Below are 15,195 nucleotides of genomic sequence, written 5' to 3'. Positions count from 1 at the left end.
TTGAGAATCAATGTTTTAAAACACTGGGCGTGGCTGTCCCTCCCCTTCCATCACTGTGCAGCTGAAGCCAACGACGTTACTAACGGAGCTAAGCAAGCAGAGGTCGAGCGAGAGGAATCTAGTAATATATTAAAGCACTGGAGCGCTGTTTGGAGAAGTTACTAGAGCAACAGCTGGTCTTTCGGGAGAGCTCTGCAGCCTGTTCCCATCCACAGGAGAGACCAGCGAAGCCTCCCCGCTGCTCATGATTCATCCGAGGTTGCAAATTAGATCTAGGTGATTCGTCACTGTGGGGAAGGAGAGAGGGAGTTGGAATCTTGTAAATGGGGGGGGGGGGGGGGGGGGATTCCAGCTCGAAGGAAACCTGCCAGTTTACACTGCCTTTGAGCAGTCTTTTCCTTCCCAGCACCACTCCCCCAAACAAGAACTCTGAGGGAAGGTAAGGATTTCCTTTGTTCGGCATCTACAACTGGCATTTAGCTCTGCGGCTCTCGATAGCAAGTTGGGAGGAGAGGAGGAGACAGACGCCTGCAGAGGGCCGGGACTGCATGTCGCTTGCAAAGGCGGCCTCTCCTCTCCCCTTTGCTTAGTTCCGCTGCGCAAGGAGGTTCCGGCAGCTGGTGTTTGTTGTGCAAGAGACGCTTTCTAACCTTCGCAGCAGCCGTGCGAAGCCGCCTCTCCGTCTATCAGCCGGCTGGCTCCAACTGAGCTGCTTTTCGCTGATAAATGATTCCGGGGGGAGGCCAGCGCTAGGAAAACAGTTTTAGTGCCTGGAAACTCCTGTAGGTTTTCTCCGACCACCTTTTCAGAATCAGATTTATAGACTATGCCCAGAATTTCTGGAACGATTGAGGGATAGTTGGAGGGGAGGAAGAGGGAAAGGGAGGCAGGCAGGCGGGGATTCCTACTCTTGAGTTATAAAGTAGACGGCCGGGGGGAAGTGATGGAGGGGGCGATAATCCAGTTTTGCTAATTCCTTCCCTTGCATGTAAAACTGCACCGCAACTGTGAGCCAGATGGCTCTGAAAGTGAGCAGGGCCTGCATAGTCGTCGGCCTCATTCCCTGGTCCCAGACACTGCGGTTTCTTGAGTTGGCAGATTCAGGGCCAAGTTTTCACCCGACGAGGGCCTGTTGAGGGAGGAATGCAAATGAGGTGATTTTCTCTTTTTTGCTGGGGTGGAATCACTTTTCAGCTGGGGCTCCTGGAAGGGCTGCTATATTTCGCTACTTGTGTTTTGCAAGGGAATGTGGGCCTGTTTTCAGGATGGAAACCAATAATGACTAGGTTTTATATTTTGACAACTGGGATGACAATCATCTATGTCCCTGTGCGCTTTGAATTCAGCCTGGGATTTTTCCTTTTTTGCACTAAGTATTACAGAATCTCAGTAAGGCTCCCCATCATATCCTCCATAATTATTTTTGAAGCTATTTGCAACAAGAATTATATACCCTACAACATCCCTCTCCTAAGAGGCCGTATCAGAAAAGGCCTTAGCCTGTATGCTCTGTTTATTAGCCCTCCAGGGGAACTAGTTGACCACTGTGTATCAGGATGCTGGGCTTGGGACAGTGGTCTGATCCAACAGGGGTTGTGTGTTCATATCACTTCCCTCTTTTGGGGGGAGGTTTACCATCCATCCTAGTGAGTTTTGAAAAACTCAAAAAAATTGTTTACTGTTCCTCGTAGCTCTTCATTAGGTTTAAAGTGATTAAGCAGAAGGTAGAGAGCTGCCTGTGTATTACCTTTGCTTCATTCAGATGACATCTTCATTTCAAATCTCTACAGCTACCAGACCTTTTTGCTTTACTGATCAGGTGGATCAGGCTACTGATTGCATTGAGTTACACTGTGTCATTTGCCTTGAGTCTCAGTGAGAAAGGCAGACATCCTGCCATATAGAAGGTAAGCCATGTTCTTGATGGCTCATTCCTTAAAGTGAGGGACTCTGGGAGGGCACCGTTTTCATCTGCAAAGAGGAAACAACTGGACTGCAACTCCCACAATCCTTCAGTTAACAGCGTCCTCATCAATACACCTTGCCTTCCCCAAGAAATGGCCTTCTGGACGGAAGGCTACTGCAGCTGGGGGCAGAAGAGGTTGGGTGGGTGGTGGTCAGTGGTAGGATTCAAATAATTTAACAACCAGTTCCAAAAGGACTCAGTGGTGGGATTACAACCATTCTCTGGACAAAAAATTAGCTAATGGTTCCACCGAATAGGTGTGAATAGGCTGAATCCCACCACTGGTGATGGTGCAATGTTTGTGGCTGGCTTGAAGGCCATTGTACATGCAGGCCTGGAGGTGGGAACGGGTCAGCAGGGGCATAGTCTGCATAGCCCTGGTCAGGGCCACAGAGAGGTCCTGGGTGACCTAGCCAGCGTGGTGTAGTGGTTAAGAGCAGGTGAATTCTAACCTGGAGAACTGGGTTTGATTCCCCACTCCTCCACCTGAGTGGCAGAGGCTTATCTGAAGAACTGTGAACCAGATGTGTTTCCATATTCCTACATTCCTACTGGGTGACCTTGGGCTAGTCACAGTTCTTCAGAACTCTCTCAGCCCCACCTACTTCACAAGGTGTCTGTTGTGGGAAGAGGAAGGGAAAGGTCCAGGAAGGGGCTGCGGATTACTTCAGCATTGAGGTTCTTTCTGTATGACAAGGTACAGTAAATAAACATACACATTTTTGATAAAGCTGCTATGGCTTTGAAGTAAAGTAGCATGGATTTGCAGTTACATGAAATTTTTCACTTGGCAAATTGAGACTCTGGGAGAAAAAAGACTGTAAATGAAAGAAGTAAATAAATAAACCACTAATTCAGTACTGTTCTATAAAGCAAAAGTATTGTATAAAGTTAAAGATATGCAGAGAGGAAATTATGGACACTAATATGTATATATCCAGAACTTGAATACATACTTTCTTTTTTACTCAAATACTATAAGGTGAGTTATTTATTTATTGTGTTTAAAATATTTATTTTCTGGGCATCTCAAGGCAACTTGCAAGAATAATTCAAAAATTACAATATAGAACTCTAAATACAGCCCAATATGAATTCAGTGGCCTAATTCAGGGCATTCACTTTTCAAGAAATAAAACATCATGGCCCTTCAAACCTTATCTGTGTTGGTTCCTTCTGGATTAGCTTTAGAACACTGTTGCACAGAACAGCAGCATCAACAGAAGAGTCACAGGAATGAACCAAGGCAGAACAGGTCACACGCGTGGTACCAGTGTGGGGTAGGGGGACTGAAAACTTGATATGCTGCAAGGATCATAGTTGGTATGTGAACAGACGCAAGGAGTAGTGAAACAGTCTTGCCAAACAGTGTATATTTTACAGGATTCCCATTGTTAGGGGACCCTGTAGCGTATTCTGCCTTATCTCAATACAAAAGTGCTAATTCACCTTTACAGAGTCTTGCAATGCAATCTTAAGAACACTTACCATGGAGTAAACCTTGCAGAATAGACCTAAGTAGGGTTATGACTTGACTTGTTCTTTCTTTAAATCTTTATTGTACTTTTCTTCTGCAAAGCAGGACAATTTATAAAAACCAAATAATGAACAATAATCTAAACCCATCATTTAGGAATAGAAGTGGGGCAGTAGCCTGGGGGTATGTATGTATGTATGTATGTATGTATGTATGTATGTATGTATGTATGTATGTATGTATGTTTTATTAATTAATTAATTAATTAATTAATTAATTAATTAATTAATTAATTGGACTTTTATACTGCCCCATTCCCGAGGGGCTCTGGGTGGTGTACAACATTAAAAACACAGTTAAAATAAACTAGGTAAAACAATTAAAGCAGCAATAATAATAGGAGGCATCCAGCGAACCCCATTTTGTTTTATAAAATCCTCCCCAGGAGGGAGAGACGGCGTGTCCCGTTAGCTGGAGAGAGGCCCAGGGTAGGGTTAAGCGGGCAGCTTAGCAGCCTTAAAGATGCTTTCTTATTATAGTTTGTTGAGTGGACAGAGGACTGAAAAGAAAACTATGTGACTACTGCCAAAATCATATTAGCATCTTATCTAATGACCTGTGTTTAGAATTGCCAATCTCCAGGTGGGGTTTCGGAGATCCCCCAGAATTGCAACTGATCTTCCGACTGCAAAGCTCGGTCCTCCTAGAGGAAACAGCATTTTTGGAGAATGGACTTTATGGCTTTATACCCCACAAAAGTCCTTCCCCTCCCCAAATACCAACATCCCCAGATCTTGAGGAATATCCCAACCCAGAGTTGGCAACCCTGCTTATGAGGTTGAAAAACAGTTGAAAATCTTTCAAAGCAGTTGGTATCCATTTTGTTGCTGATGTTTTTAATTCTTTTTTTTTATTTTCTGCCATTTACACACCAAGTCAGGGATCAGTATAAATGATAATCATTCTATCAAACATGCTAGTAATGTCAGGGGAAAATATTGTCATGCCCCCAGAGAAGCTTTTGTTATTTTCTTATTAAGCATCAGTTTCCCTAATGGGTTTAGTTCTTTGTATAGTATTCTAAGGGAGGGAATTTTAGTGGACCCTGTCCCTTTAACAAATTTCCCTAGAGACAGTCTTCCTGTTATTACCCAGTAATTCCCCTGTTTAGCTCAGTCAGTCTAAGGTGCCTACGGTAGTTGGGAGGCTGCAGTATACCGTATATACTCACCTATAAGCTGAGTTTTTCAACCCTGTTTAAAGGCTGAGAAAAGTCCCCTCGGCTTATACGCCAGTCACCATTTTCTGTCCATCACAAGGAGGCTGGGGGCGGGCCAGACAACCTCCCTGCCTCTGGGAACCCCGAGGCACCCTGGCTGGCTGGGCTTGGTCAAACCCGGGGAGGCAGAGGGAGCTCCTTATTTGGCAGTGACTCCCCCTGATGTCACTGCCCAAATAAGGAGCTCCCTCTGCCTGCCAGCTGGATTTGACATCAGGGGGAGTCACTGCCCAAATAAGGAGCTCCCTCTGCCTCCTGGCTTCCCACCCTTGGCTTATACCGAAGTCAATACGTTTCCCCAGGTTTGGGCAGTAAAATTAGGTGCCTCGGCTTATACACGGGTATGTTATATGCAAGGTGTATACAGATAGCATAAAGTTAAGGTGTACAGAAAGTAGAATCCAGTTAAAGGACACTCAAGGAACCAAGAGAAGCACAGACAAAATGGACTTTCTTGGAAGAAGCCAAAGAAAGAATAAAAGTGTCAAGCTTCAAACTGTTCCAGTCAAGCAAGTACCTTATCTTAGTCGGATCCTGGGAGGAGTTAGGGTCTCAATTCTTCTAAGCAATAAACCTTGTTTTTGAACTGTTACACCTTGCTTGTGTGTCTCCCACTCTGTTCCACCCAAAAACAGGGCACCTTTAGATTGTTTTACTCGGGGAACAGAATAAATATGTTGTTTCATCCCAAGGTGAAAGAACCCATGTCAGAAATGAAAACAGTTTGTCCCCAAACCTTGTAAAATCTCTGCCAAAAATCAGAATAGTAAAAAAACCCACTAGAATATTAAAAATCTGAAATAAACAATAAGGCTACACAAATGGTTTAAAAAGCAGATGGAGACAAATAGATTTCATTGGGAAGGAGAGCTTAGGGGCGACTACATAGAATGCCCAGTTCCCAGGATTCCTTCACATTCTATGCAGATTAAAGGGGGAGGGGGGTGTTTGTCCTTAAACAGTGTTATACAAATAGGAACAAGCTTGATTGTCAATGCATCTGGTTTCCAAAGTGTGGAATTAAACCCACATCATAATCCTAGGTGGAAGAGTGCTTAATATTTGATACTTCTGTGGTAAGAGGAGTAGAAATGTTACCTAGTTTTCAGCGCTTGTCTCTTGAAAATGATTTGCTGTCCTCTGAATCTTCTGGCTGAATGTACATGGATCCACAGCAGTGGGATAGGGAATGAGTTCATTGTGGTGGTGATTGCCCTGTAGTCCCCATCCTACAAGATAACCTCATCTTCCCTCCCTTTCTTGTCATGATCATTACCATTTGGCCAATTAAGATATAAAGGGCAATTTGGACAAAAGTGCAAATGGACATGATATACAAGTGGATGAAAATAAAACTTTGCACAATGTACAAATATTGGACAAATATTTGATTAATTGATTTTCCCAATGAGGCTGCTTACAGTCATAACCTTTAGTTATGATGTAAACATATTGTCTAGCTTGGTTTTTAATTTTTAAAATGCAGTTAATTGTCATTTTATGCCAATGCTTGAGCTTCAATGGTAGCGTGAAAATCTCAGATAGGAACCCATTAAACAGGTCTGTTTATTTTTGCACTGCTTCCTACCATTAGTAAATGATAAACAAAAGAACTTTGTCCCATGTAATATATGCTCACTTCCTGGACAGACCTCTTCTACCTGGCCTTCTTTACCTCTTGGTAGCAATGCGAAGTTTATCTGATGTTAAAAAAAATGACAAGAGGCAGCAATTCCTGCATATTGAGCGATACTAGAAGCCGATTATTTTTAATCTATAAGATAATTATCTTAAATATTATTGATTGCAATAGCTACCGGTAGTTCAAAGCTAGATTCCTATAGGTACATATACAATCCCTAATAAAATGACCACTACTCAGGCTAAATAATCAACATAGGGCATATGGCCGGTGTGGGGGTGGGGGAGATATAAGCACATAGATAGGCCAAGATTCAGCCAAACAGATGCTAAGGCTGCCAACCTCTAGATGGGGCCTGGAAATCTGGAATTGCATCCACTCACCACACTAGAAAGATCATTTCCCCTGAAGAAAAGAATAATGGACACTATGGCATCCCATTTGTGCTGAGTTCCCTCAGCTCCCCAAACTCCCCCACTGCCCACTTGAGGAATTTCCTAACGTAGAGTTGACAGCTTTTCTGAAATGCACCCAGGAATATATCACTCTTTTGCCTGTCTTGATGATTGTTTGCTCACACTAGAGTCTCAAACAAATGCACACAATGCAGAGAATGAATATTTAACCACATGAAGCTTTGTGCTTAGTTAGCTAGAGCGTTAAATCTACAGAAGGCTAAACTTTAGAGTCCTGTTACCATCTCACAAGACACACCTAGTAACATGCTGTTTCCCAACACAACCGTGTGTTGTGAATATGGTTTGAGTTGAGATCACATAGAAATGCTGTTCTAATTGGAAAACATGGTATGTATTATTTCACAAATGGCATAATTTGTAAGTGATTTTATTAAATTGTGTAATGTACATAATGGTTGTAGTAAAATATTTAAAGCAGATATTTAAGGTAAAGATGCAGTATTTTAAAACTTAAATTATGTTTCCTGTAACATTGCAAGCTTTACTGGGCAATAACAAAAAAAATCCCGGAACCAGGGATTCATAAGTATTTCTGTTTTAAATAGAAATGGTGAAAAGAAAGATGACAGACATTAGTGTAGAATGACAGTTAGAAACAAGAAGTTGCTTTAACCTGAAATAAAATGAAAATCTACACAACAGTGAAATAATACTAATTTTTTAAATCATACCATCATGTGAAGAAAACATAGCTCTGGAACCTGATGTTTCTTTCAAGCAGGTGTTGCCATATTGCCTTCTTCACAGAGTTGAAGGTATTAATAGCACTGAACTGCAACTTGTTTCTTAACAAGTCGTTAATTTTCTACACATTAAGTATCTCTGTCTTCAAACTGAAAATAACCCAAAAGTGATTCCTCTCTGAGCTTTATAAAATCCTTTACCTCCCAGCTCCATTTCTTCTGTATATTAAAGAAGTTTCTTGTTTGTGTGTGTGTAAACTGGATTTGTGTGCAATTGATATGGATTGCAACCTATGCCTTAAATCAGCTTGTGCATATTATGCTGCATAGTGGTTATATTAATGTGTCATTCTTCATTCAAATAATTGATGCAGAGAAGTGCTGTCTCTCTAGTAGATGCAAAATGACTGGGTGTACACATAATGAATTCAAAGGCCAAGAACTTCAAAATTAAGCTTGTAAATATATGTGATATATCTGTCAGCAGATTGATTTTTCTCACTAGCTGTCTAATGCTTTAAAGCTCTAGGTAAAGATATACACAGCATAAATAATGATGTGCATTTTTATAGTCTTTTGTCTCAGAGAAATCAATGTAAAGATCTATGAACAGTGCAAATATGTTTGGTGTATGTATATTTACTTTTTTCAGGGATGGCCACATTTGCCTGCATTTGAGTTTGAAAGTAAATTTTGAATTCATATCTTTTATCACCTCATTCAGATATCAAACTGACACATAATATGTCATACTTAAGAATGGGTAGTATTGGGCTAGTGTTGAAGTTCAGCTCCATTGGGCTGCTACTGAGACTTTGTCACCTTCCCTGATTCCCGAATGTACAACAGCACCTGCCATAACTTGCTCTCTTTCTCTAGAGTAGTGGTGGCAGTCAACCTCGGGGTGGGAACAGGGGGATTCATAGTCAATTGTGCCACCCCGTATTTCACTAAAGCAAATGTATAACTGAACCCGCTTAGGGAACTGGTCCTCCCTTCTTCTGATGTGTTTGATCTCAGAGACTATCACTCTAGAGGCTTTTCAAAGTTCAACTGCAGAATTTTATTAAACTTCTCAGGAGAATAGGATAAGGGCAAGGACCAATTTGGCAGGAAGGAAAGAAACAGACTTATATGCAAGTATTAAGATGTTAGAAGTACAGTTCAGTTGGCATTTAACTGTTTTACAAGATTTCAGTTTATCACAAATTTATTTTAAATAAGATAGGCTTTCTTGTTATACAGCTTTGCCTCAGACTTGCACACTTGTGTCAAAAATCTAGAAGGAATGGAGTATCCACTTAATTCATTTTTCCCTTCACACTTCCCCAAACTGTTACTCGAAATGGTAGGGTCTGTCCCTTTTAGAGTGGGGAACTTGTTTTGTGAGAGGACATATCTTTTCCACCAGAATTTATGGAGGTGGGTTTCTTCAAGAAATCAACAAATATCAAAGAAATTTTGTTGGAGGAATAAAACAATAAACATAAACACACTCAAATATAAAATACAAGCACATAGAGTATTCCAACAGTCCTAGGATGTAGAAAGAGTTGAGGGGATAGGTCTAGAATAGCTCAGGGCACTGCAGGAAGGGTAATAATTACCTGTTTCTGAAGAAGGGGTCCTGAGAGACAGAGTCGAACTGCAAGCTGGATTCGGAAGGGACAGGTAAATGCAACTGGCAAACAGTTCAACAGACACACTGGCAAAGACTGCAGTGTGGGCAGCCTAGTCATAGGAAAATTTGGCCCTTAATTTGAAAATTAAGAGAGTTAATCTTCCTTAAACAAAGTCAGTCCTTGGCTTCCAGCATAGTGTAGTGGTTAACTAGAGCAAGGTCTTTTTTCCCAAAAGCATTTTCTTTACCAAAACCACAGGTCTGTACACAGACACTTAACACATCTGAACCCTCCAGTTCCAAGAATTCCACCACCCCAAAAAAATGTTGCCCACTCTGACTAGGTCCCAGCTTGTCACTCATACACACAAGCTTGGTGAGAAATGAACTGTTCACAGTTAGTTTTTTCCCCTGAATCTTTATGCTCCTAGCTTTGAAGTAGCATTATACAGAGTAGAGTTTTTATATGCTATTTTCCTTAGGTATGTCACGGAGGTATTGAGCTCTTTTACAGAGATCTGGATTTCCATTAGTGAGATACTAGCAGCTGAGGTGTCAATGTAGTATCAGATTAAAATATCCCTCCTTTAAACCCACTTTTCCATTAACTATGACAAAATACCTTTTCAGTTTACCCAAACTCTGAGATGCCAGCAGTAAGACCCTATAGTGAGAGGGGCAGATATACAATCTCAGTGACACAGCAAAAATCTGACAATTCAGGTAGTTTACATCTGTCAATTGGATTGTGCTTCCATATTTGATAGGGATGCCAGGATGTCACTTGGCAGCGCTAGAACTTCAGGGACAAGGCAGATGTGAAATTGGGTTAACATGTTGACATAATTAGAAAGAAAGACAGCTCCAAAATTACACGAATTACAACCCATGGGAGGAGATTCTTTAAGCTGAGGGAAAGGGGTGAGGGAAAAGAAGGAGCCTCATCCTCCCTTGTGAACCCAAAGTCAACTTGTAACTAAATGTATCATGCCCTTAAGAGTTGGTTAGGGTTGAACAGGGTTATATCTAGCTTTTCTCTACAAAAATGAGTCTCAAAGCAGCAAACAATCGCCTTCTCTTCCCCCTCACAACAGGCACCTTGTGAGGTAAGTGGGGCTGAAAGAGTTCTGAGAGAACTTTGACTAGCCCAAGGTCACCCACCTGGCTTCATGTGGAGTTCTTCAGATTATACTCTGCCCTCTTAACCACTATATTACGCCAGAGGTACTGACTAGTTCTTATTTTTTATGCTTTTATTTTGTCTATTTTGCTTTTGATTATTGCTTCTGACCATTAGATCTTCATGGAAACAGTTGTTTCTGTGTTTGCTTACTAGGAAAGCAATGGCAAACAACAGCCATTGCTACCTGCCTTTTGTGTCCATTTGATTGTGAAGTGGGCTCAGAGAAGGAACACCAGGGAGTGCCTAGGGCTACCTACAACCTGAATCAGCCCTGAGTGCTACAGTAGAATACTGTGTTCCAAAGCTATGGAGTGTCAAATGAAATTTGTAAACTTCATAAAGCATTTTGTTACATCTTCAAATGTAGAAACATACTGGGCTGCAAACTGCAATTATCCATTTGTTTCAGCTCTAAATCATCTATTCTTCCTTTCTCCTCCAGCCTTTTGCTTATAATTTTTATTACCCATTACTACCACCTGTAGCCAGATGCTACTGGTCAGGTATTCCAGGATCTGTGAGTCCTGTGAACTTCAGAAGCAGTGAGGATCTCTTTGGTAACATGCTGGCCAGTCCTGGTGGAATCCCAGCCTTTAAATTCCAGTCACGACGAGATGCTATTGATTGGCGACGTTTCAGTGCCATTGATGTAGAGCGGGTGGCTCGTGAGCTGGATCTTACCACCCTACAGGAAAACATCAACAGCATCACCTTTTGCAACTTAGATGCAGAAAAGTGTCCCTACTGTCAGCAGCCAATAGACCCCGTACTCTTAAAGGTTCTTAAGATGGCTCAGCTGACCATAGAATACCTGCTGCACTCCCAAGAGTACTTGAGCATGAGTCTGGCACTACAGGAAGAACGGCAGCAGACCACCCTAGATGACCTCAAGCGTGTCAAACATGACTTGGATAAGCAAGCGGAAGAGCTGAAACATGTAAAAGAAGAAAGCAGGAAACGGAAGAAGATGATTTCCACCCAGCAGTTACTCTTGCAAGCTGGAGCTAATAACTATCACAAGGTGAGTTCAACTAGGGCAGATGGCATTCAACCTATGCAGGTATAGCTTCTTTCAGAGGTGGATTTATGCACAACCTCAAGCTTGGGACATCCAACTATGAGGTCGTTTTAATTTAAAAAATTACTAGATTTCAATTTTGGTGTAATGGTATGAGGTAGCATTGCTCCCTCCAGGCTGGGAAATTTCTGGAGATTTAGGAAAGCAGCCTGATGATGATGGGATTTGGGGAGGGGGGCATTGTGGGATATAATACCATAGAGTCCACCAGCCAAATAAACCATTTTCTCCATTGAAACAGATCTCATAGTCTGAAGTTCAGCTGTAATTCCACCTGGAGGTTGGCAACCCCAGATATTATGAGGTCTCTTAAACTGGACATTAAGCAAGTCTTAATTTACTCCTGGCTGCTTTATCCATAGTCAGTTCTGATCAATTAAACATGAATACTTTTGTTTCTCTTCTACTCCTGTTATTAGGCTTGATTGTCCAAGTAAGTCTGTAGTCTTTGAGGGATGGGGCTGGAGGAAGTAAAGATAAATATGGAGAAAAGGCCATAGCAGACTAGATGTTAACATTTCAGTTGAAGCTGGAGAATCCTACAAAATGACCTGGGGGTGGATTGTGGTGTTATATTGCATTTTTCAGCAATTTACTTTGTGGCATATCTATAGCAGTTTTGCAGTGCTGGGTCAGCTTTGAGAAATGACCACTTGCTGCTTTCCTTCTGAAGGCCCAGTAGTATTCTTTGGTGATCTTCCCATCAAAATACTACCTGGGGCAGACTCTGCTTAGCTTCTGAGATCTGACAAGATCAGGCTTGCCTGGGCCACTGAAGCCAGGGCCTCGTAACATTGGGGCTATTGGGTCCTTCCAGCTTCTGTGGAAGCATGGAGGGAAAATGGGTCCTTTCAGTTCTGTGGAAGCATGGAGGGAAAATGACAAAAGTAACTTGGGGAGTTTTTCCAACAAGGGTTTTTATACCCAGTCTTATTTTCCTCTCTTCCTCTATCTTTGCTCAGTGCCAGCTGTGTGATAAGAGCTTCATGAACTACTCCTACCTTCAAGCTCACATGAAGCGCAGACACTCTGAAGCCACTGAAGCTGGTGAGCACTGGGGGCTTGTCTGGGTATTTCCTCCTAAGCTTCTATGTGGAGGGGAATTCAGGCCAAAGGTGGTAGTGAGGAATGTTTCCCTCCCACCCCAGATCACTAAATAGCCTTCAAAGTTCAAGCACCTTCAGAAGATTTTTGAGGGTAAGAGTGATAATTGGAGGACTATTTATTTATTTATTATTTTATTTTATTTTATTTATTTTATTTATTTTATCCCGCCCTTCCTGACAGGGCTCAGGGCAGCGAACATCAGTTAAAAAACAATTTAAACAGTACTATATAAAACTGGTGTGTATAACAACCACACCATTAAAACTTTAAACAACAGACAATAAAAGATGGCGATAAAAACCCAGAATAGGCACTCATGGGAGGTCACGATGTACCAATCAGGCTGGCTGGCAAGATATAAAAGCCTGGCAGAAGAGCTTGGTCTTACAGGCCCTGCGGAACCCACAGATGTCCCGCAGGGCCCTGATCTCAGTTGGGAGCTCATTCCACCAGGTGTGGGCCAGGGCTGAAAAGGCTGGCCCTAGTAGCAGCCAGCCAAACCTGTCTAGGGCCAGGAACCTCCAGTAAATTCCCCACAATTTCATAAATTGGATTTTGCAAGTATACATCCTGGGTTAGTATCTATTTGTAGGTTGAATCCACCCATTTTGCTCCCTTCAGTCTCACTTAATTCTACTTAATTCTGCTCCTTACTGTATTAAACACAAACTTGGATCCCGTAGATCTGTTCTGCTGCCAGTTATGTTTTCCTTTGGCACAAGGAATCTCCTGAAGATCCTTCTTTGTCAGGTGAAGGCTTCTTAAGATGGTGGAGTATCTTGCTTCTTACGATGGTGGAGTATCTTGCTTCACCATTAGTGGAATAAATCAGCAGGATCCAGCTTGCTGTAGTGAACTGTGGTCTGTGTTTTTCACTTAGATTGTGTTCTTTATTTATATCATGTTTTTGACATGAGCTAGGATTTGAATAGGAGAGCCACATTTCAGACTCATACTCATGAAAGCATTAAACTATTTGATATGCAATGCCAAAAAGTTAATTGATTTGTTTCCTCAAAGACGTTAAATTTAAAAATTGGAAGTGTGGAGAATCTTTAATAAATTACAGTTTGAAATATAATGGGGGGGGGATTGCTTTTCTTGCCCAGTTGATGGTCATGTATCTATATGACTTTTCCAGCCAAAATTTGTCCCATTTGGGGTAAATAACTCATGTTATTCTAAGAATGCAGGCATTCCATTCCAGAGGAGCTGTGATACCTAGCAGATTGCAATATAAGTATATGCAGCAAAGGCACTCACTAATAGCCCCTCTTTTCTAAATCAACTTTGTAGAGTTGGAGAAGAAAAAGCAGGTGGATCAAATGGAAAATGAGATTGAAGCACTGAAAATCAAGCTGAAAGAGACCCATGCCCAACTGGAGGCTGAGAGCCAGCGTAGGGCCCAGGTATGGAACCATGAGAATGTGAAGAAAAAACCAAACCCCAAGATCTCTTGGCTTGACAGACTACAAGAACCGATTTCATAACCAAAAATGTGATAATGACCGCTGAAAAGTCAACCACTGAAATCAAAGTAGTGGAAAGGAGTTGTTCTTCTGTTCCTATAAAATGTTTGCCTGAATTCTTAAGGAGACTAGGGTCGAATCCCCACTACTGTCCTAGCCAGGTTTCAGAACACAAACTAACCAGGTTTGAGGGACGACCTCCCCGGTCGAATCCCCACTACCATCTTAGCCAGGTTTCAGAACACAAATGACCTCAAACCTGGTTAGTTTGTGTTCTGAAACCTGGCTAAGACGGTAGTGGGGATTCGACCAGGGAGGTCGTCCCTCAAACCTGGTTAGTTTGTGTTCTGAAACCTGACTAAGACGGTAGTGTGGATTCGACCTATCTTAGCTTTCTAAAAACATAAGAATATCATGGCCATTCTTCTGCTCGAAGTTATTGGTCAGTGCCATACTGAGCACCATGGAACTAACATGGCAAGCTCTGGCTATGGCCATGAGGTTTCCATTCTATTATTCCTATAGTACGTGTTTATTTATATACATTTCTATCCCACCTATACCCAAAGGTCTCAGGGCAGGTTACAATGTAAGACATAAAAATCATAAATTGTGCACAATAAAACCTGCTGAAATCCCTAAAAGCCTGTTAGAATCCCTAAAAACCAAATACAATCCCCCTCCCCCACTATAACAAAAAAGACATTTCAATGCATCACTACATATATGGTGATTTCCATCTATCTTATTATGGATCCAAACTCAAATCTAGTTTTGTGCTTATAGTTGGTATTAGTATTTCATCCACCTTTCGTCCTTCTTATAAAACTATTTTAGTCCAATCCACTGTTTTAATTTAAATCTCAAATCCTGCCATTATTTCTCTATTTGTATGTGTTTTCAGTAGATAGTCCTCAAAGGGTTTCCAATCTTTAAGGAAAGTGCCTGCATTCTTGTCTCTTTTTAAAGATTTCTGAATATTCTGTGACTTTTAAAATCCAGTCTTGTTTTGTTGGAATTTTGTGTGCATATAAAATCCTTCCTGCAGTTGTCATATACATAAAAAGTGTTCTATATTGGTCTGGAATATCCTCCCCTATCAACCCTTTTTTTGTTTACTTTCTGAAGAGTTGCTGTATTTAACATATCATGCAGTTTATTAAATCTTAATCACTTATTTTATCAGGATTCTTCCCCTTATCTTTCTGACC

General features: G+C 41.5%; 1 protein-coding gene across 9 annotated transcripts in view; it reads left to right on the top strand.

Annotated features, from left to right (window-relative positions):
- Window positions 1–92: 92 nt before the first annotated feature.
- DZIP1L (DAZ interacting zinc finger protein 1 like) overlaps window positions 93–15,195 on the top strand; it is a 45,914-nt gene continuing 30,811 nt past the window's right edge. For 2 of the 9 annotated variants that reach the window (XM_048506736.1, XM_048506735.1), the window contains exons 1-4: window positions 7,112–7,170; window positions 10,773–11,351; window positions 12,371–12,455; window positions 13,812–13,924. In XM_048506736.1, the coding sequence (XP_048362693.1) occupies window positions 7,168–7,170; window positions 10,773–11,351; window positions 12,371–12,455; window positions 13,812–13,924 (780 nt within the window). In that variant the 5' untranslated portion in view covers window positions 7,112–7,167. Of the gene's footprint in view, window positions 277–333; window positions 440–993; window positions 1,155–1,790; window positions 1,908–7,111; window positions 7,171–10,676; window positions 11,352–12,370; window positions 12,456–13,811; window positions 13,925–15,195 lie in introns of those variants that run through there. The other 7 variants (XM_048506740.1, XM_048506739.1, XM_048506738.1 and 4 more) reach the window with 7 other exon arrangements.

This window comes from Sphaerodactylus townsendi, linkage group LG08 (assembly GCF_021028975.2).
Source record: "Sphaerodactylus townsendi isolate TG3544 linkage group LG08, MPM_Stown_v2.3, whole genome shotgun sequence".
NCBI classification, from domain to species: Eukaryota; Metazoa; Chordata; class Lepidosauria; order Squamata; family Sphaerodactylidae; genus Sphaerodactylus; species Sphaerodactylus townsendi.
Note: the sequence above shows the minus strand (reverse complement) of the source record. Positions and strands in the feature narration are given on the sequence as shown.